Raw genomic sequence first — 23,326 nt, 5'->3', positions numbered from 1 at the left:
CAAAGCCAGAATCATTCCAGGGATTTTAAAGAAAATTCAAAAGATGAAAATCATGTCAAATCTATTACTATTGGCTATTCGTTATTTTCTCTTTGCTTTCCATACGGCAAGCACTTAAAACCACACTGCAAACGTGAAAAGTATTGCCAACATGACTTTAGAAACAATGACACTGAAACTCGAGGAATCATTAACTCCCCAATATTAAACTAGCAGAAAGCAGTTCATTGCAACAGAACTCTTTCCCGTACCGTGGCGCTGTGCAGCCTCAAAGAGCGGTCTGTGCCCAAGACGAACCGGTAAAGTCAAATTAGACAAGGCTGGGGACAATCGCAGACCGGCGTCAGAGAAATGTAAAAGCACTCTCACTCTGCCCAGCCTGGCCTCTCCGGAGCTTCTTCGGAGGTAAGCTAGATAGGGGGACAGTCACGGACGGTGGGCATGGAAAGGCGGCGCTAAGAGGGAGGGCGCAGAGAGAACTCACTAAGATTTTTGGAAGCCGTAACGTAAACACGTTAAAAACTATTAATAACGTGCCCAGCCAACATCTGGTAAAGGAGACACTGCAAAATCCTCGCAGCTCGCATCCATAACTGTGGGCCCTCCAAGCCCATCCCAGCATCCTTTGCACCACGCACAAAAAGTCTGGCGCGGTTTGGCTCCTTCGGCCGCCGTAGTCTCTAAGTTGCTATGGAAACCCAGCTACCCTCGCTATGTCTTTGCAGCAGGCCCCTCAGTCGCGGGTGTTCGTGGAATTGGTTCCCTGGGCTGACCGGGGCCGGGAGAACAATGTGGTCTCCGGGGGTGAGTTGCTGCCAGGATCCCGACGCCACGTCCCTTCAGCACAGGCCCAAACTGCGACCCGCGAGGTGCACGTTAGCGGCACCGCTGAGGTGTCTGCGAGCCCTGACCGGGCGCAGGTGGCGGTGCTAGTGAGTAGCACGAAGGAGGCGGCGGCCGAGGCCAAGAAGAGCGTTTGCCGCCGCCTGGACTACATCACACAGAGCCTCCAGCAGCAAGGTGTGCAGGTGAGAGCTTCGTTGGGGAGGGGCCTCGGGCGGGACCGCAAAAAGCGGAGGCAGAGTTCCAGGCTCCGACGGGTGTCAGTTGGAGGTGGCGAGGGTCTTGACCTTATCTCATCGGTATTACAGAGCGACAGGACCTGGCGGAGTAGAACTTTCGGCCCATTTTTCTTCTAGATGAAAGCAGTTATTGGTCCCAGTGGCTTATGAAATAAAAAAATGTAAATGGAGTAGGTTTTTATTTGGCGACATTTGCCGCAGTAATTTTGTATTTTACCTTGATATGGTTAACTGTTAGACCTGACGCATTAGATGAAAGTGCTTGCCTAAGTATACTAGACACTAATATTTTTTTTGTTTGTTTTTATTCCGCACCAGGCAATTAGCAAGTGAAAGCATGCTTCCTCCCAACTATGTAAAGATTTGCATGGAGTGGTTGGTTCCTCAGTATTTTTCGCAAACAGTAACGTGAGGAGGAAAATTGCATCCATTATCGTTTAACGAGCACTCAAAACATTTCGGCAAATTTTTTAGTTTTAACTTTAAAAACAAGCCAGTATATTGTAGATGCCACATAAATGAAATACCTTTACTTACCAGAGATGTCCATAAAACAAATCCCTAAGTAAATCTACCTAAACTCTGCTTGTAAGAAAAGGAGAAAAAAATGAACCAGCTTTTTATTTCATCTGACCAACAATTCTGTTAGACAGGTTTTAATATCCCCATTTAGATTCAAAGAGGTTACATAATGCTCTAAGCTTTAGTCAGGGCGGTGTTTGAACTCTTGTCTTCCTGAGACTAAACTCTACATTGCTTCCAAGCATAGTTGGCCCCAGATAATTAGAAAAAGGAAATGAAGAAGCCACAGAATGAGTCGACTATCTCATTTCCTTCATTTCACATAGTATGACTCAAAAGCCAGAGTTGCGATTATCCAAAGTAACACGGAGTTCATAAAAGCGCTTCTGGTCTATTGTTAGAAATGGCACACCCCCAAAAAGCAATTTTATTGCTTTAAGGAAAAAAATACATTTGTACTGCATTTACAGACATAGAATTATTTTAAAAGTCATTTGGAACAGATGTCTCCATGATTTTAGAGTTTAAAAGAATTCAAAGGCTAATTATAGACAATGTGATTTAAGTGGTTTAATATGTGGAAAAATTTCCTCGTAAAAACGATTGCCAGTGCTACAGTCCTGTTTGAATAATATAACTAATTCTTAAGTATACCGAGCTCACATGGCTATAACTTCTAACATGGAAAGCAATAAATTACTGCATCTAACTTAATTACATTAAGGTTCAGTGTTCAAGACAGAAAACGTCAGTAATCTCCCAGTTATCTCTGCTAATGGAAGAAAGCAGTCATGTAGACAATTTATTCAGTAGATGATGCAAAAAACAATTTGTATTACTTTTCAGGATGAATTATAATGGGTTTTCACAAAGGTATTCATTTTAGACTTTGGAATTGAGGGTTTAAAAACATCACTCCCCTACTTTAGGGTCTCCTCATATCCCAGGTTCCTTTGCTTAATAGATGGAACCTAACTGTGTTTCCTCTCTTCTCTCTCCCCTCCTTGACTAGCTGACTCCCAGTTTTTCCTTTAAGAACTAGCCCAAGGGGCGCCTGCCTGGCTCAGCCAGCGGAGCATGCAACTCTTGATCTCAGGGTTCGTGAGTTCGAGCTCCATGTTGGGTGTGATTGCTTAAAAATAAAATCTTAAGAAAAGGAAAAAAGAATTAGCCCAAGCTTACTTTCTTGGCATTCCTTTTCTAACATAACTCTAGTCTCTGCCATACCACACTCTATTCCCTACTTATAATAAAACGTATCCCTCTGTATTTTAAATTGTTGCTTTACTGGTATCTCCTTCATATTCTAAACCTCTCAAGCACAGACCATTTTCTATCTCTTGCTCTGCATTCAAGGGTTACGCTTCACACACATCACATAGTATATACTCAAAACATGGTTTTTGAGGGGTGCCTGGGTGGCTCAGTCAGTTAAGCATCCCGTTTCGGCTCAGGTCATGATCTTGCAGTTTGTGAGTTCAAGCCCGGTGTCAGGCTCTGTGCTGACAGCTCGGAGCCTGGAGCCTGCTTTGGATTCTGTGTCTCCCTCTCTCTTTCTTCCCCCACTCACACTCTGTCTCTCTCTCTGTCTCTCTGTCTCTCTCTTTCAAAAATAAATAAACTTAAAAAAATGGCTTTGAATGACTAAAAAAAAATGCATGAAGCACTAAAACTATTCAACTATATTATAGATCAACTACATTATAGATTATTTTATGATCGTATATAGTTTCACATATGAAGGCATACCCTCATTTTCAGTGTTGTAGTTTTTTAATGTTTATTCATTTTTGAGAAAGAGAGAGAGAGGGAGGGAGAAAGAGTGAGTGGGGGTGGGGGGCAGAGAGAGAGAGGGAGACACAGAATCTGAAGCAGGCTCCAGGCTCTGAGCTGTCAAGAGTCAGACGCGGGGCTCGAACCCATGAACCGTGAGATCATAACCTGAGCCAAAGTCAGAGGCTCAACTGACTAAGCCGCCCAGGCGCCCCTTCATGGAGAAATGTTTTAAAGATACTAAGCAATATTTATTCAACCATCAAACATTTTTTAAGCATTTCCTGTCACTGTTTAATTTTAAATAGCACTTACATGATAGCAATTATTTTGTTTTCCAATGTGTATGTTCCTTTCGTAGGTACAAAGTCCAATATTTGCCTACTCACAATTGTGGAGTTTTTTGATAAATGTGTAATAGATGCATATTGCTGGGCACCAGAAATGGAAGTGACTCTGTCAGATCTTGAATAGTGACCAAAATGAAAGCATTCCAATTCCGCACTAGAATGCAGCAAGTATGTGTTCAGAGCACTATATACAGTTCATTATGGCTAGGACACAGGAGTACTTGGGAAAAATGGACAAGAACTGAGATAAGACTGAAGAAGAAGGCTGTAGGCAGAACATGGAAGAAGGCCTTGTTTGCTGCATTGAGGAGTTTTGAATGTTATTGGTGATAAAAAACCGCTTATTACTGCTAGATCTTTTACAAATGTTCTCTCATTTGATACTCATTCCCATCATATGAGACTGGCATTTCAATTGCTATTTATAGATGAGAACTCTTGGGATCAAAGTGATTATTGGCAGGTCACTTGCCCAAGGTCACACAGCTAGGAAGTGACAGAGTTTCAACTCCAGTCAAGAATTTCGACCTCAAAGCTCTTGCTCCTAACCACTATAGTATGTCTCTGCTTTATTGTCTTGGCAGTGGGTGATTGAGTTTTAAGTAGGGGATGTAGCAGATGCTATTGATACCCCACACTTGTATCCCTTGGCACTTCACATTTGTATGCATACAGGCCCAACTTCCATCTGCCAACATGGAGCATCCTTTGCCAGTTTTTCCTGGCTGCAGCTTTTCCTGGCTCCACCCACAAATGGGCCAGCCAGTAGTGCCAGAGGATTAACAGCCCCTCCCCAAGCTCTAACAGCCTTCAGCTAAGAAGTGAGGGAGGTGAATGGAAGGAGACCTTACCTCTTGGGCAGGATAGCTCTGAGGCATATGTTCTGCCCTGGCTCCCAGAATTTCTCTGCAGGAATAAGTTCCAGTTGCCAACAGTGGTGACCGCTTGACAATGCACACTTTAATGGCTTGCTTTCCTTTTGTTTCACTTCCCATTCCCCTATGGTGCTTCCAAGGATTATCTTTTTTTTTTTTTAATTTTTTTTTTACCCCCGCCCGCCCCCCTCCCCCCCCCCCCCCCCGGGGAGAGGGCAAAGAGACCGGGAGGCAGAGGATATGAAGCAGGCTCCATGCTGACAGCAGAGAGCCCAGTGGGACCTGGAAACTCACAAAACCATGAGATCATGATCTGAAATGAAGTCGGCTGAGCCACCCAGGCGCCCCTCTTGGGATTGCCTTAAAAATTAACTGCTTGTACTCACATCCATGTTTCAGAGTCTATTTCTAGGTGCATTCAAATTAAGATAGGGAGTAGTAGGAATAGATTGAGCATATCATAGTTTTTCATTATTAAAAATGGTGACAAAATGAATAACCTTGTTGCTAGGTACTTATACATGTTTTTAATTATGTTTTTGGACATTAATTCCTGGCTTATGCATATTTTTAAGGCTTATGAAAAATTACAGTGTAGGACAATAAGTTTACAACTTCACTACAAATATATCTTTGGCATAGTGGGCATTATTTTTTTTAACTTTGCCAAGTCAGTAGCCAAAAAAAATGTTACTGTCATTTCCTATGTTTCTTTTTTTTTTTTTTTACATTTGAGGTTAAACTTTTTTTCATGTAAGTTGCCAGTTCATAAAACTTTGTCTGCTTTTTCTACTCTTTTATTAATTTATGGGAACTTTTTAAAAATTAGTTTCAGCTGTACAGTATAATGATTCAACAATTCTGTACATTTCTCAATGCTCATCAGTGTAACACTCTTAGCTTCCTTTATCAATATCCCACCCCCCCACTTCTCCTCTGGAAACCACCAGTTTATTCTCTGTAGTTAAGAGTCTTTTTTGGTCTCTTTTTTTCTTATTTGTTCATTTGCTTTGTTTCTTAAATTCCACAAATGAGTGATATTATATGGTGCTTGTCTTTTTCTGGCTGAGTTATTCTACTTACCATTAAATCCTCTAGATCCATTCATATTGTTGCAAATGGCAAGATTTCATTCTTTTTTATAGGTAATAGTTCAGTGTGTGTGTGTGTGTGTGTGTGTGTACATATAAGTGTCTCACATCTTTATGGATGAACACTTAGGTTGCTTCCATATCTTGACTACTGTAAATAATGCTGCAGTAAACATAGGGGTGCAGATATCTTTTTCAGTTAGTGTTTTCATTTTCTTTGGGTAAATATCCAGTAGTGGAATTACTGGATCATATGGTAATTCTGTTTTTAACTTTTGAGCTCCCTCCATACTGTTTTCCACAATAGTACACCAATTTACATTCTCACCAACAGTGTACAAGGGTTCCTTTTTCTCCCTATCCTCACCAAAATTTGTTACTTCTTGCATTTTTTATTTTAGCCATTCTGACAGATATAAGGTGTTAACGCATTGTGGTTTTAATTTACATTTTCCCTGATGATGAGTAATGTTGAGCATCTTTTCATGTGTTTATTGGCCATCTGTAGGTCTTCTTTGGAAAAATGTATGTTCAGTTCCTCTGCCCATTTTTTAATTGGATTATTTGTTTTTATGGTGTGAAGTTGTATAAGTTCTTTATCTATTTTGGATATTAACCCCTTATCAGATATATCATTTGCAGATTATCTTCTCCCATTCAGTAGATTGCCTTTTTGTTTGGTTGATGGTTTCCTTCACTGTGCAAAAGCTTTTTATTTTGGTATAGTCCCAATAGTTTAATTTTGCTTCTGTTTCCCTTGCCAAATAAGACATATATAGAAAAATGTTTCTATGACTAATATCAAAGAAATCATTGCCTGTGTTTTCTTATAGGAAATTTATGGCTTCAGGTCTCACATTTATGTCTTTAATCCATTTTGAGTTTATTTTTGTGTATGGTCTAATGAAAGTGGTCTGGTTTCATTCTTTTGCATGTAGCTATCCAGTTTTCCCAATACCATTTGTTAAAGAGACTGCCTTTTTCCCATTGTATATTCATGCCCCCTTTGTTGTAGATTAATTAATTAATTAACTGTCATAGGCCCTATAAGTGGGGTTTATTTCTGGGTTCTCTATTCTGTTCCATTGATCTGTGTGTCTGTTTTTGTGCCAACATCTACTGTTTTGATTACTGCAGCTTTGTAGTATATCCTGAAATCTGGGATTGTGATACCTCTAGCTTTTTCTTTTTCAAGATTATTTTAAGGGAACCTTAAGATTATCAATAACTCTCTCATTATTGCAAATATTTTCCCAATTTCATATTTGCCATATTTGTTTACAGTACTGAACATTCAAAATTTTTAAATTTTATTTAGCTAAAATCACTAATCTTGTCAGTATGTTTCTTGCCTTTGGTATAATACTTATATTGGGTCCGTCCCAAGCCTAAGGTTATATAGCTATTAACTAATATTTCCTGGAACTTTTAGGGACCCTTTATACTACATTAAATATTTGCTGTGTTGGAATTTATTTTGGTGTAAGGAAAAGGGCTTTGTTTTCTCTTAAATGGGTAAGTGGCTCTACACTTATTTTATGTAACTTTTAGGGAAGGTTTAAAACATCAGGCAAACCAGTTCTTTCTGCATTCTCTGTTATTCTGAGTTTAATAAGTTCAGGTTTCTACTTTATGTTTTAGAGTAATTGCATTTGGTAGCCAAATATTGAGTAATCATACTCTTGTACTTTCTGCTTCAGGCAGAAAATGTAACTGTGACAAAGGATTTTAGAAGAATGGAAAATGCTTATCACATGGAAGCAGAGGTATGTACTTATCATGAAAAATAATTGGTAACAGCATGATTTTGTGGATACAATCTACATTTATTTTTATTCTTGCACTGAAATGTATAGGAGGACTGCTTCTCATGATATTGATAAAAGATTATTTTTCTCAGGGCGCCTGGGTGGCTCAGTCGGTTAAGCGTCTGACTTGAGCTCAGGTCATGATCTCAGTTCGTGGGTTTGAGCCCCACATCGGGCTGTGTGCTTGTCAGCTCAGAGCCTGCAGCCTGCTTCAGATTCTGTGTCTCCCTCTCTCTCTGCTCCTCCCCCACTCATGTTCTGTTTCTTAAAAATAACAATCGAAAGAAAAGAATTTTTTTAATTATTTTTATTTTTATTATATATATGTGTGTATATATGTATACATATTATATATATGTGTGTATATGTGTATATACACATATTTTTTTTTAATTTTTTTTTTAAAGTAATCTCTATACCCAACATGGGGCTTGAACTCACAATCTGGAGATTAGAGTCGTGTGCTCTTCTGACTGAGCCAGCCAGGCGCCCCTATATGAGCTTTTAAAATAAATTGTAATGAGATATATTTAAAAGAAATTGTTTTGAAATGGAATAAAAATAGCAAGAAGGAAGAGCAGTTAATTGCCCCCTGAATGAAATTTTAGTAAAGTTATCACCTAGTGAGCAGGAAAACACTATAGGAAATTTCTTCTCAGATAAAAAGCAAATTAATAATGTCCTAACATAAAGATTGAAACACTTTTCAACCTTTTCTTTCATAATGCAATTTTACTCTATTGTGCTAAGTTATCAGGGTTTTGTTTTTTGTTTTTGTTTTGTTGTTTTTTTTTTTACAAAAAGCACTTGGGACACCTGGCTGGCTCACTCAGTAGAATGTGTGACTCATGATCTCAGGGTTGTAAGTTTGATCCCCACATTGGGTGCAAGGTTACTTAAAAATAAAATCTTTAAGGGGTGCCTCAGTTGGTTAGGCATCTGACTTTTGATCTCAGGGATATGAGTTCAAGCCCCATGTTGGCCTCTGCACTGGGCATGATGCCCACTTAAAAAAAGAAAAATTCTTATAATTAACTAAAAAAAATAAAGACCACTCAACCTCTGCCTGAATTAAAAAGAACAAAATATTTTTTGTACACTCAATGATAACGTTTAATTTCTACAACTGCCTATACTTTTTACTTATTTTTAAAGATTTTATGATCAGGATTTTATGAAATCAGGTATGTTATAGTTGTGGTTAGGTTATAGGACTACGATTTGTTTCAGCATCCAAACATCTTGGGATTTGTGTGCTAGTTCCATGCTGCCTCCTCACAGGAAGCAAACAAGAATGGAGTTAGAGTTAGAGATAAACTCTTATTTATCTAGTCAGATAATCTTTTTTTTTTTTTTAATGTTTATTTTTGAGAGAGAGAGAGAGAGAGAGAGAATGAGTACGAGTGGGGGAAGGAGCAGAGAGAGAGGGAGACACAGAATCCAAAGCAGGCTTCAGGCTCTGAGCTGTCAGCACAGAGCCCATTGCAGGCCAAACCCACAAACCATGAGATCATGACCTGAGCCAGCCGAAGTCAGCACTTAACCCACTGAGCCACGTAGGCGCCCCTCTAGTCAGATAATCTTTATGTTTAGAGGTGGGAAATATCTCAAAAAATCATCTAGTCCTACCAGATAATCTATTATTTTTATAATTTTAAGGGTGTGACTTCAAGTTCAGATAACTTGGGGTCTCAGACTTCCCAGTCATATTGAAAGAAAGAACGGAAATTAGAATCCTGCCTAGCTTCTTACCTCCTTGAAACAGTAATTTCTACAATACACTGTTGCTCCAGTACTTAGTTTTATTTTTCCACTTAAAATTTAACTATCTCAAGGAATTTTAAAATTACTCATGATAATTTTAGAGATCCACATGGCAAAACTTATTTTATGGTAGTTGGGATTGAAAAATATCTTTCATAACAGGATAAAGAGGGGCATTAGGGGATGGACAAAATGTGTGAAGGGCAGTGGGAGATGCAGGCTTCCAGTTATAGAATGAGTAAGTCACAGATATAAAAGGCACAGCAAAGGGGATATAGTCAATATTATTTTAATAGTGTATGGTGACAGATGGTAGCCACACTTCTGGTGAGCACAGCATAAACTATACACTTGGGAGGGCACCCAGCTGGCTCAGTAGGAAGAGTATGTGACTCTTGATCTCGGGGTTGTAAATTCAAGCCCCACATTGGATATAAAGATTACTTAAAATAAAATCTGGGGGGAGGGGCGCCTGCGTGGCTCAGTCGGTTAAGTGGCAGACTTCGGCTCAGGTCATGATCTCGCGGTCCGTGTGTTCGAGCCCCGCGTCGGGCTCTGTGCTGACAGCTCAGAGCCTGGAGCCTGTTTCCGATTCTGTGTCTCCCTCTCTCTCTGCCCCTCCCCCGTTCATGCGCTGTCTCTCTCTTCTCAAAAATAAACAAACGTTAAAAAAAAAATTTTTTTTTTAAAATCTGGGGGGAAAAAACAAGGTGTATATAGACTTGTTGAATCGCTATGTTGTATACCTGAAACTAATGTAACATTGTGTGTCAAACTGTACTTTAATTAAAAAAAAGTAAGGGGAGTTATGAAACTTCTCAGATGTGAAAAGTTTTAATATAACTTTTAATGATTTTTATGATATCACACTATGGTATCACTGTTTCATATCAATTGTTTTCTTAAAATAAGTTTTTCAATTTGGGGCTCTTTGGGTGATATTACAATACTGGATGTCTTGAAAAAAAGGAAAAACAGGATGAAGAACAGAGGGTAAGAGTCTGTATTACAGAGAACAAAGCTGGAAGTTATTCTAGCACTCCTCCAGCAGTGATTACCTGTCAGGACTTCAGGCTGTAATGAACATGCATTGGCTCAGGTTATCTCAAGTGAATGGGGTTTAGTGTGAGGGTACCCCAAGAAGCAAGGAGAAAAAGGAATGGTTCCAGCAAATACACAGAAAAGCTTCATGGAAAACTGGCATCATTTTCAGACTTAAGTTGTTTTAGGGACCAACTGTGCAATTACAGAAAATGCATTAGAGCTGCTTGTTTTGTTAGAAGAACATGATTAAATTAGGACTTGGCTAAACTCTGCTTTTTTCCCCTTCTGTTATACTTTTTAATGTCCCATACTCAACTTCTTGAGAGAATCTGATCATATTTTGTATAGGGCTCCCTGATAGCCAGAAGTCTTATATCATGCAATCTGATAATATTACCCTTAGGTCAGCATCAGCAGTCAGCAGAGACCAGGGTGATGGGGTCACAAAGTACAAAATAATGTCTAACATATACCAGTACCCTCGTGGACAGTTAGATATATAAAGTTAGATTAGGAGGTAGAACATTACTTTACAAAATAACTAAGATTTTTATCCTGAATGGCACTTTAGAGATTCTTTATCTAAACTCCCACCTACCCCCTGCTGTTTCTCTTTATTTTAAAGGTAAGAATATTGAAAGTTAGAAATGATGTAAGTACATGAATATAAAAAGCTTATTCCATTTTCAGATGTCTAATCAATACAAATTTTTCTAACATTAAGCCAGAATGGACTTAGTAGTACTCATCCATTATTAATGATGTACCTCTCCAAGAACAAAAGGCAAATACTACTTCCTTGAAGTATATACTTGAAGTTCAGTATCATGTTGATGCTAGTTTTTTCTTCTCCAGGGGTAAGAATCCCCAGTTTCTTTAGTCATTTCTTATAAGACAAACTACTGAGTTAACCAATTTCCATCCAAAGCACCTACAACACAACTACAGTGTCCTAATTGTGATTTATCCAGTCCACATTAGTGAAAGATGATTATCTCCTTTATTCTGGAATGTTTAAGACTGAACTTGGTACTTGTATCACATTGTTCCCTTGTGTTGAGCTCACAGTTATAATCAGTAATTAAAATTATCAAAGTATCTTTCTCACATGCTGCTTTTACATATTTCTATTTTATACTTGTTATTGCTATTTCAAAATAAAGTATGAGAGTTTAAATTTATCTCTGTAAAATTTTATCCACTAGATCTGACCATGTTTCCAGCCTGTTAGGATCTTTTTGGATCTTGATTTTATCAATCAATGTTTATATTCTGCCTGGCCAGCTTTCTGTCACCTGCTGATTTTATCATCCATGTACCCATCTGTGTAATTAATAAAAATACTAAGTAACATCAATCAACTATGACCTTGACAATGTTGCCATGAAGACTATATGTCAGTATATCCTAAGTAAAAAATAAATTCTTTATTGCTACAGTATTTCTCTGGTAACTTGCCAGTTAGGAAGTCAAGTTTAATACATCGTGATTTGTTCTTAGTAATCTCAAATATACATGCTCAATAGATTGGCCTTTGGATAGAAATAATTTGGCAGTGGTTGAGAATGGTAGAGATCAGAAGAAAAGCATAGAGTTGGTGAACTTCACTCTCAGGAAAAAAACAAAGTGAAAAGTCGGATGAGTTCTTACCTAACATCTCATCAAGAAACTCAGTACTTAAGAGAACTTAGAAGATTTTACTCTTAAATTCCTGTGTCCTTATTTTGTTCTTCCCTGAATGCCTTCTTGGAGGACCATTAAAATGAGAAAACCCTGTATTCTTTTCTTCAGTGACAGAACTAAAAACAAAAACTGGGGGATAGTTAAAAAGGGAAGAAAATAATAGATTGTGGCAATACCAAAAAGAAAAGAAAATATACAAAGTACTTGGAGGCCTGTGGCAAGGTAACAAAATGAATGACAAGGTCCTATCTTCTTTGTTTCTCATAGAAACCTTTTCTTTCCTAATTCCTTACAAACTAATTTTTTTAAGTATTTATTTAGAGCGTGGGAGAGAGAGGGAGCACGTGGGGGGTAGGGGGGGTGAGCAGCAGAGAGAGAGAGAGAGAGAGAGAGAGAGAGAGAGAGAAAATCCCAAGCAGGCTCCACACTATAAGCACAGAGCCCGACAAGGGACTGGAACTCAGGAACTGTGAGATCATGACCTGAGCCGAAAGCAAGAGTCAGACACTAAACCAACTGAGCTACCCAGGTGCCCCACAAACTAATTTTTAAAATAATCTTTTAGAATCTTGCCCAGAATTGAAAGGTGTCTAGCCTACTACATGTAGTTTGTTCAGTTTTATACACTTGCCTTTTTTGGAAATTAGAACTGCAAGTATTTTTAAAGAGGCTTTTGGCCTGTTTCTCTATGGTAATTGAGATTAGCAATAATTCAGAAGTCCCATTTGCAGAAAATTTTAATAAACTGAGATTTGATTTATCCAGGAGACAAATTCATTAAAAGCACTTAAGAGCTCACCTTTCGGGGTACTTGGCTGGCTCAGTCAGTACAGCATGAGACTCTTGATCTTGGGGTCATGATTGAATTCCACATTGGGGGTAGAGTTTACTTAAAACTCACCTATTCTGGAATTCAGTTTCTTTTTTAGTACTGAAATTTCTAAACTAATGAGGATTCTTCTTGACCAAAGAGATGGGAAGCATTTATCTACCAATCTGTTTTGTAATTTAATGTAGCTATTACAAGATAGTGTGTAAATGTGCATACATTTGTAATCACATTATTTTACCATGATGAAACATATAATGAGGATTCTGAATATACGGATTTATCTTTATCTTCAAGGTATTAGGTACTTAAAATATTTTTATCCTAAATACCTCTTTAAAAATTGTGATGCAACATCTCTATTCTTCAGCAAAGTGACTCAACTTCATTAACTTGGATTTCTGTCTAGCTACATTTTGATTATATACCACATTGCTGAATTTAAAAGCAGAAGTTCAGACCACTGGAAGACTTAAAACAGTTCTTGAACTGTTAGAAAAAGCAGAAAACAGGTTTTTTTTCCTACCAAATTTACTTGTTAATCATTCAACACAAATACTCCTAAACTATACTTTGTTCATGGTCTGTTTATCAATGTAGATGTACTTCTAAAAGCTACATCTGCTAACTTTTTAAGTCATGGTAATGGTAAGAGGGAAGAAAGGCAGAGAAAATCTTGTGTGAGCAGCCACGGAGCTGATCTTAACAGACAGGTTTTCCTGTTATTTATAGAAATAGAGCAAGTAAGTACCACATGTTAAACCTGATTCTGTAGGAGTAAATTTGCCTCAGATGATTAGGGATAGAGGGGAATTGAAGATGGAAAAATTAGTATCTTTTTTGCAACCTGCTTAGGAATTTTTACTGTCCTTCCAGATAACTTATTTTTAGCAAAGAAGAATACCAAGGATGCAAAGGATTCAGCATATTTCATAGGAAAGCGGGTATATTTATAAAAATTATCTTTGTTTTAAGTTATCAGAGTAGAAATTGGAATAAATTTTAAAAATAAAATGCATTTCAAGGGCACTTGTATAGCAAAGAATTGCTTTTGTTGACACTTGGAACCTGTTATACTCAATCACTTTAATCTGCATGCAAAGAAACCCTTTGAACTCTCATATTTGGCTACCTTCCAACTTCCACAGTCACTGTACATCTTGCTATGTTTCATTACATGTAATGAAATGTATGTACAGGGCCGCTGTGGCACTTTTATAGATTAAATACAGCCACAAAAGACAGGATTTGTTTCCATATTTAAACTATGCAAATGCAGAAAAGTATTTATTGTCTGTACTTCTTATTAAAGGCAGCCTATAGGCATTTTGGAGCTTTGATTTTCAACCAGGAAGAAAATATAAATTTGGAAACTTACCCAGAGATTAAAAACTCGCATCTTGGGTATGGCTGAGGAAATTGATTTTGACTAACAGAAAAGTTTATTAGCCCATATAGTGTTTAAAAAAACAAAACACACAAAAAAAGACTTCTCTTCAAAAGACAGACAAGACTCCTGCTTCTAAGGTAGAATAACATGCACCAGATTTACCTTCCCACCCGAAACAGCCAAAAAATTGACAAAGTATATGAAACAAAGGTTTTCAAAAGAGTGGACATAAAGCAATGAAACACTGTGATCCCTGAGAAAAAGGAAACAAACAAAAGTCCTACAGTTGTCCTAACTCAGTGTCTCAAGGTGTCCAGGCAGCTTCACAGGGAGGGAACCCAGACAGAGCCTAGAAAACTCCTTGTATTGAAGAAATGGAATTGAGAGCCCAAACAAGACAACTAGAGTTTGTAGGAGAGTAGAGGGCTGCAGAGAGAGAGTTTTTCGGAGAACCACAGAGGGGATACCACCAACCCCTGCCAAGTACTCAGCAGAATACTGATCAGCACACCAATGTGTGAAAATGACCTGAGGCTAGAAAAAGAATCACCCCAAAATTTAGAGGGAACAGTGTTTGGGGTTCATACAGGGCTGTATAGCACCAGATTAGAAAATTTTACAATTCATAGGGCATGAGGTGGAGTATACAGAAGTATCTTGCCTCAAACAGTACTCCAGTCCCACGTAACAGATCTTAAAAGCAAACCAAAAGGGATCAGTTTCCAAGGAAGTTGATGGAATTCTAGAACAAATAATTATTTATAGTGGTATATACAAGAATATCCAACACCTCTCATAAAGTTAATTCACAAGGATTACCTGATATACAAAACAGCATGGAAATAAAACTCACAATAAGGAGGAAAGTCAAACCAACCAAGAACCAATACAGATATTAAAATTAACAGACATAATCATTAGTTATTATAACTATTTCTTATGTTCAAAAGTAGAGATACTACTTAATTTAATAAAATTTAATAATTTAGTTGTTGAGTATCAAGTAGGCTTATCTGTTACATATTATAAAATGACCTCGTTATCTGGCTTTAATTTTTTTCCTCATATTTAGAGAAAACTTTATTTTTTATTTTTATTTTTTAAAAGTTTCAAGTAATCTCTACGCCCAGCATGGGGCCTGAACCCATGACCCCAAGATCAAGAGTCACATGTTCCTCCAACTGAGCCAGCCAGGCGCTCCTAGAGAAAACTTTAAAAGAAGCCATCAGGCATGAAAATAATTTCAAGTGTCATTTCATTTACAGGTCTGCATTACATTTACTGAATTTGGAAAAATGCAAAATATTTGTAACTTTCTTGTTGAAAAGCTAGATAGCTCTGTCGTCATCAGCCAGCCCCAGTTCTATCATACTCCAGGTTCTATTGAGAATCTTCGGTAAGTTAAGCACATCTTTAACTAAATTATCAATTAAACAAAACTATTCAGTGCTAAAGTTCATTGAATGTCATATTAATAATCTCTGCATTTAATTCCTAAGACGGCAAGCCTGTCTTGTTGCTGTTGAGAACGCATGGCGCAAAGCTCAAGAAGTCTGTAACCTTGTCGGCCAAACTCTAGGAAAACCTTTATTAATCAAAGAAGAAGAAACAAAAGAATGGGAAGGCCAAATAGATGATCTCCAGTCATCCAGACTCTCAAGTTCATTAACTGTACAACAAAAAATCAAAAGTGCGACAATACATGTTGCTTCAAAAGTATTTATAACTTTTGAAGTAAAGGGGAAAGAGAAGAAAAGAAAAAATCTCTGAAATTCCAACTAAAATATATTGTATCTTTTTATTTTTATACTTTTTATGTTTGCTTTTTTCATGAATATATATATTGTATAATATAAAGTATTTCTCCCCCAAATCTGTCAGTCCTTGAATCCAGTCCCACAGTATCTAAGCTTATTTTCTATTTTTAAAAATTTAACTATGAGAAATACTGTGAAAACAATGTGTTATATGTGCATACTTTTATACTGACAAGAAATGTTTATATTTCTACTATAGGAATAAATATTGGCAGTTATTAGCATGATTCTTAACATTAACAGAATGATGAGGAATACATTAACTCTTGATAAAAGCAGAGTGAGGCATACTAGGAAAATATTTTGATGCCAGAAATAAAATATATGGACCAGATCCTCTTCACCAGGCTCCTGTGATTGATTATACCAGCACTCTTTAATACAAATAAAAGAAAGTCACATAGTAATTTCCAATTACTTAGTTGACACATAGAAAAAAAGTAAAAAATAAAGTAGTTGAAACTAAGTTTAACAATATTTTATTTAACCTAGTATGTCTAAAATACCATTTCGGCATGTAGTCAATATTTTAAAAATAACTAATGGATATTTATATAGTGTACATTTTATATTGTAACCATGTTAATTCAGTTGCTAAATTTTCATCAGAAATAATCTGTATTTATTTACTAAAATGTAGTTGAAAAAATAGATTCACACACACACACACACACACAGGTTGTTACAAACATGCTTAAAAGATGTAGTAACTGAAGTAGCAATTTCAAGTAGCAATTTTCAAATTAAAATTTTTAAAAATTTAAAATTCAGTTGATTGCACTAGCCACATTTTAAGTACTTGAAAGTGGCTAATGGCTACTATGTTGGACAGTGCAGGGTTATACACTGAGATAATACTGATCTTAAGACTGAGATGTATAACAGCAAGTACATGGCATTGCTACTGCACTGCACATTATCTACAGATGATCATAAACCAAGACTGTTACTTAGCACAGGCTTCCATTTCTCACCATAGAGTTATACAGGTCCTAGCGTTCTTCCTTTGATATATCTTGATACTCATATACCAGTATTTCTTCCCTATAGCACGCTCTAGAATGTAGTTTACATCCCACCCACTTTCTTAAGTGGCACTGAAACAATTTTATCTATCTCCTCTATAGTGTGTCCTTGGCAGGAGGGAGTGTAAAAGCTAAGAAGAAAAGTTTTAGATTGCAACACCTGTGTTCAAATCCAGACTTTACTACTAGAATGTAAGCTCCTTTAGAATGAAGATCTTGTCTTGTTCACAGCTGCATTCTCAGACCCAGCATAGTATCAGGGCCAACACAGAGCAGGCTCTCAAATATCCGCTGTGTGAATTTACCAGAGGTGTAAACTTAGCCAGGCACTTTCATCTCTCTAAGCTTGTCTTTCCTCACCAATGAAATGAGGCTAAATATCTACGTTGCAGTGTTACTATAAGGGTTAAAGCTGATAAATACAAGACCACGAGAATAATACCCAGCACCACAGCTGTCACTCAGTAAATGGTTGCTATTATAGCAACTGCATTCTTTGATTACTATCAACCCAATTAAAAGTTGGCTCTTCCAAGTCTTCCATTAAGATGAATTTAAAGAGTCATATTAAAAACAAAGTTATCACAAAAACAGTTTAAGATAGGTTTTTATTTCCAAAAAACAAAGCTAAATAAATTCCATTGTAGCTTTTATTTATCCAGTGGGATAGGAAAATACTGTGGGGGTTCAACATCAAGAAAAAAATTGTTTATACTCAATAAACAATTATATTTGTAGATTTTTATTAGCTGTATCGTTATTATAATTTGGTTCCATTATATTTGGTAAAGTTTTCTACTTAGCATGAAATACCTAAAAACAAATTTTAAGTTACCAAATAGTTTTTAGAATTTACATGATTTTTTAAAGATGTTGCTTTAAAAAAAAAAAAGCCTATAAAATGGGCAATGCTACAATTCTGTACAGCAATGAAGAGAAAAAAATCCTTCAAAGATTGGACTGGCTTATGTATGACATCCTATGTCCTTAAGACTAACGGTATCAAATTCAGTTGTCAGCTGACAGAGCTGAATTTCTGACATGTGGCATATACTAGAGTCTCACAATGAATTCCTCAGGGGACCTGTGCCACAAAGCCTGCTAGAATCAGCCTACCCCAAACTTAATCCTGAAAAAATTTTTTTTCTGAACCCCCTTTTTTTTAAATTTTTTTAAATGTTTTATTTATTTTTGAGACAGAGAGAGCATGAGCAGGGGAGGGGCAGAGAGAGAGGGAGACACAGAATCCGAAACAGGCTCCAGGCTCTGAGCTGTCAGCACAGAGCCCGACGCGGGTCTTGAAATCACAGACCACGAGATCATGACCTGAGCCGAAGTCAGACACTCAACCGACTGAGCCACCCAGGCGCCCCTGAACCCCCTTTTAAAAAATCTTCCAGAAAGCAGCAAATTTTAATTGCTGTTTTCTGGAAGAAAGAAAAAATTTCCAATTAGGATATCTGAAACAGACCCACTATATTCTAAGCACCTTTGTAAAAGGAACTACTATTAAATATACAAGTTTTCTGAATATTAACCGACAAAATTTAGGATTCTATTCAGTTACATGGTAAAGAATACATTTTTTGGAGCAGCAATTTACCTTATTTTAAGTATCAGTGTTCTTACTTAACAGTTAATTTTTAGTTCAATGTAAATAAATAAGACCTGGAAAAATAGTTTGTAATTTAGGATGCTGTACTTCATATCCCATAATTATTGTTATGTCCTCCTCAGGAATGTAGGTCGAGGATATCCTAATTCTGTCTGACATGTTGATGAGAACTTGATAGCGAGGAATTCTTTTCACTGGCCTAAAAATATAAAAACATGAATTAAGAGGTCAAAAATGGGAGTTAATATATTATCTATATTACAAAATTGTGTAGGAGGCAAATGCTTTACTATTCATTCCTCAAAAAACCCACTGTATAAATTAGTTTAAAATAACATTTAATATTTTTATGCATATTGTATTTACAGCCAAATGGCTCCTACCAATAATCTAATGTGGTTTAAATTACTTTACATGTTCAGTTTTGTTTCAAAGACCAGGTGGGGCACCTGGGTGGCTCAGTCGGTTGAGAGTCCGACTTTGGCTCAGGTCAGGATCTCGCAGTTCGTGAGTTCGAGCCCCGCGTTGGGCTCTGTGCTGACAGCTCAGAGCCTAGAGCCTGTTCCAGATTCTGTGTCTCCCTCTCTCTGCCCCTTCCCCGCTCATGCTCTGTCTCTCTCTGTCTCTCAAAAATGAATAAACATTTTTAAAAAAATTAAAAAAAAAAAAGACTAGGATTCACAGTGGCTAATCCAAGTCAAACTGTTCTCGGGGTGAGGTAATAGATATTTTTCAACAGGGATGATTTGTGCTATTTTATTAAAAGAATAATACCCTTGGGGCGCCTGGGTGGCTCAGTCGGTTAAGCATCTGACTTCGGCTCAGGTCATGATCTCGTGGTTCATGGGTTTGAGCCCCGCATCGGCTCTGTGCTGCCAGCTCAGAGACTGGAGCCTGCTTCAGATTCTGTGTCTCCCTCTCTTTCTGCCCCTCCCTTGCTCGTTCTCTGTTGTCTCCCTCTCTCTCTTTCAAAAAATAAAAAATTTTTAAAAAAAGAATACCCTTTTATAACTTGTTTATCAGGAGGGTATTTATGTTTCAGCCACTCTTCTGCTGGAGATCTGGCTTCAATATCTCGACCAACAATTACTCCCAGATAGCCATGGTGATTGTGGATGATCACCAATCCCACCTCAAAATAGTGTCCAGCCTATCTTAGTTTCCATACTAAGGGATGAAAAGCCCAGGTGGCAGGAGAAAGTGCTAGCCTAAATGATCCTGAAACCAGTAAGTGATCCCTAAATTTAAAATAAAAAATCCTCCAAATATCATGCTACTTACCATCTGGTTGGTGGTGGAATGTGTGTGTGTGTGTGTCTATTTTTTAAAATATGAAGATTGTATCACTTATCCTCTGCTTCCCTTCTGCAAACAACTTTGAGCAAAGAGTTAAAAACAGATAAATAGTGCCAACACTTCATACATACATCAGGTTTACACTGATCACGTTAATTACATACTTATGTTTTATCTGTCTCTATATAAGACTATGAACTCCTTAAGATCTGGGCTATATCTTAAACATTTCTTTTCCCACTATCTGGCTAATAACAGGCTAAGAAGAGGAAAAGCTGGCTGTCAGATCTTTTGTTTTATTCCCTATCAGAGGGATAGCGTTTATAGAAGAGTACAATGCTGGTACACATAGAAGTAGGGAAGGAAAATGCAAAGCACTGGTTCTACAACGTATGTTCAGAATGCCCATTTTATCTCTAAATGGGTATGCTTTTATTTCTCTAAAGTTTAGCTTTCTCATAAAATAAGTCTGTGGCTATGCAAAAACATATTTTGTTGTCTAAACTAATCTCTTAAATTATTTCAGAACCTATATTCACTTTAAGCTTACAGATCTAAGCTATAGGCTCTAAGTGTCCACCTCTGCCCTTTAGCCACCTGCACAACTGAGTCATTATCTGTGCCACACATGCCTCACCAATAGAACAAAATACACTGCTCAGGGAAAGTTGCTTTTGAAATTCTGACTGCAACCACTATAAAAGTGCATCTAATAAATTAACTTTTAATAAACAGATGCTTAAATTGAATTTGTTTCCATTAGCATTAAATTTTACTTTCAAAGCTTATTTTAGAAACCCATATTTGTATTTAATAGCAATAACACATTTGTAGTTCATACAAAAAGGTTTGTTTTCCTTTTATTGAATCAGTCACATTTACTGTAATTCATTTAAAAAGAATTGGTACAACAATTCAAATATATCACCTCTAGCCCAAGTAAATAGCATCAAAAGAAAATTTTTCTTAGTTTATGCTAAATTAATCATGGAAAGTCTAAGATATTCTATATTGGAGTGGGGGTAAGGTATAATTAATGCTGAATGTCAACCAAATAAAATACAAAATTATTTTTAATATATCAAGTGTTTCACCAGCTCAATACTAAAGTAAGCATAGATTTCTTTTTCATCATCATTGTACCTATTTCTAAAATTATAAAGATGCAGTGATTACAAACTGATGTGTCTCTACAAAGAAGCCAATATGAATATGCAGTAGAAACCTTTAAAAAATGTACTTGCAAACCATAGAGGTCAGCATGTATTTGAGGAATGACTATATTGGTTTCATTCTGTAGGAATGTTGAGATTTCATAGTACCCCAAAATGTTACTACTCTTAAACATTACATTCATTTAAAACATTCAATTGTTTACTACTTCATTTGAATAATAATTATCTCATGACTATTAAATTCAACACAGTGGAAATGTTTTATGTAAATGTTTAGACACTTCATTAACAAATATTAACTAATGATTTTTCATATTATTTGGGAATAACTCTGGAAACATAACACAGCAACAACCACACAACTGAATAACTATGAGAACACCTGCAGCTCTGAGATTTGTACAGATTCCAGCCACTTACCCCACCCACCACAGCAGCCCTGATGGCAGGAATAGTAGAAACCCCAGCAGTATCCACGCAGCCACCCAACTACTGTTTTGCTATGTGTGAACAAGTGTGTTCAGAAAGGGAACATGGGAGTTGGGAGAATAATGAACTTTTTTGAAACATAGTATGGCGTGATAGGGGTAATACCACTTCCAGAGGTAAAAATGGAGGTTGTACTTTCTTTGCTTAGTTTTCAGTCCACTACTTATCAGAACTATTATTTACACTTAAAAATTTTTTTAACGTTTATTCACTTTTGAGAAACAGAGAGAGTGTGAGCGGGGGAGGGGCAGAGAGAAGGAGACACAGGATCAGAAGCAGTCTCCAGGCTTCCAGTTGTCAACACAGAGCCTAACCTGGGGCTCGAACACATGGACTGCGAATCATAAACTGAGCCAAAGTTGGACGCTTAACCAACTAAGCCACCCAGGCACCCCATATTCACGCTTTTTGAACACCTGTAGATAAATGCAATGCACCTATGTACCTAAGTGAGTATGCAGACCTGAAAGAAAATGTAAATCTAAAGAATTTTTAAAAATCATGATCAGGATTACGGAATGTAGTGTCACTGTAATGCTACACTTGCAACATATGATAAAGGGGCAAAAACTAAAAATGCTTGAAATTAATAAAAAAATAAAGAGAAATCACTAAAATTTTAAGTATTTGCTTTAAAAAAAAAAAAGAATTCTCAATACCATTCTCATTCTCCCCTTCTTATCCTGTCTCACAAAGTGCTATTTCCCATGAATGTTCCCTGTCTAGTCATAGGAAGGATAAACAGCCTAAAAGCTTGCACGTAAGTGCCCTTAACTGAATCAGCCACATCACAAATAAGGCCAGACATCTTTTAGTTTTTGCCACTGAGAACTCAAATGCATTATGATGGAGAGGTTTTCATGACTAATTTGGAAAAAAGTGGATTATGTGTTTGAAACTATTTATCAAGTCTTTAATAATAGTGATGGAAACTAAGGAATATTGGTTTACCTAGAGCATAGTTCCTTTTTCATAATCTATCCCCATTTCTAGCCAAGCCTAAAATAATCTGGGACAAATGGAATAAATATCAAGTTACCTAATTATTGCTTACAGTTTTTCTCATTCTTCTTCTTAAATAAGAATAAAATCAGCACAAAAATGTCAAAAATTTTATTTTTATTTTCAAGGTTTGCAATGAACTTTGGATAAATCTTCCTAAATTTGTAGTGCCTATTAAACTATTCTGTTTACTGATGCCTGTGGTCAGTGATACCCCTTGGCCCATAATTATTTTTGGACCACTCTTCATTCCCTAGTGGTCGTGATGCTTTTAAATTCATGGATTTACACTATTATCTGAAAAGTTATATAAACATTTATGTGTATGTATAGAGCTAGACAGACATATAAATCTTCAAAATAAAAGCATTACTCTTTTGCCACATCTGCCATTACTCCTAACACTACAGTTGAAAGAAAATGAATCTGCCTCCTCTTTTTTAAAAGGAAGTAATTATCCTTACTCTTAGTTCTCTTCCCTTTAAAATATTTATGCAGAAAAACATGGATTTAATAAGTATTAAGTAGATGACTAGAAACTAGGTAAATCTTCCACATGGTCAGAAAAGACCTTTCCTAACTTCCTTTATTTTATACACAAAATCTTCATTCAAAATATATCTTGGAAAGGGTATGTGCAAGTCAAGAATCAGATTAGGACTCAAAGGTAAAATGTGAAAGCAGATTTATATCACA

The 23,326-nt window shown here is 36.8% G+C and overlaps 1 protein-coding gene and 1 long non-coding RNA gene across 2 annotated transcripts in view; one reads left to right on the top strand and one right to left on the bottom strand.

Annotated features, from left to right (window-relative positions):
* The window catches only part of LOC113598798 (uncharacterized), a 118,434-nt gene extending 117,605 nt beyond the window's left edge, over window positions 1–829 (bottom strand). The window contains exon 1 of the long non-coding RNA XR_008298516.1: window positions 252–829. This is a non-coding gene — a long non-coding RNA (uncharacterized LOC113598798). The remainder of the gene's footprint in view (window positions 1–251) is intronic.
* On the top strand, window positions 658–16,362 carry IRAK1BP1 (interleukin 1 receptor associated kinase 1 binding protein 1). The gene is made up of 4 exons (XM_015066329.3): window positions 658–1,028; window positions 7,394–7,459; window positions 15,477–15,607; window positions 15,711–16,362. The coding sequence occupies exons 1-4, from the start codon at window positions 714–716 to the stop codon at window positions 15,979–15,981; spliced, it is 783 nt and encodes a 260-aa protein (XP_014921815.1). The 5' UTR covers window positions 658–713; the 3' UTR covers window positions 15,982–16,362.
* Window positions 16,363–23,326: the final 6,964 nt, after the last annotated feature.

This window comes from Acinonyx jubatus, chromosome B2, assembly GCF_027475565.1.
Source record: "Acinonyx jubatus isolate Ajub_Pintada_27869175 chromosome B2, VMU_Ajub_asm_v1.0, whole genome shotgun sequence".
NCBI classification, from domain to species: domain Eukaryota; kingdom Metazoa; phylum Chordata; class Mammalia; order Carnivora; family Felidae; genus Acinonyx; species Acinonyx jubatus.
This window is presented reverse-complemented; position numbering and strand designations above follow the sequence as displayed.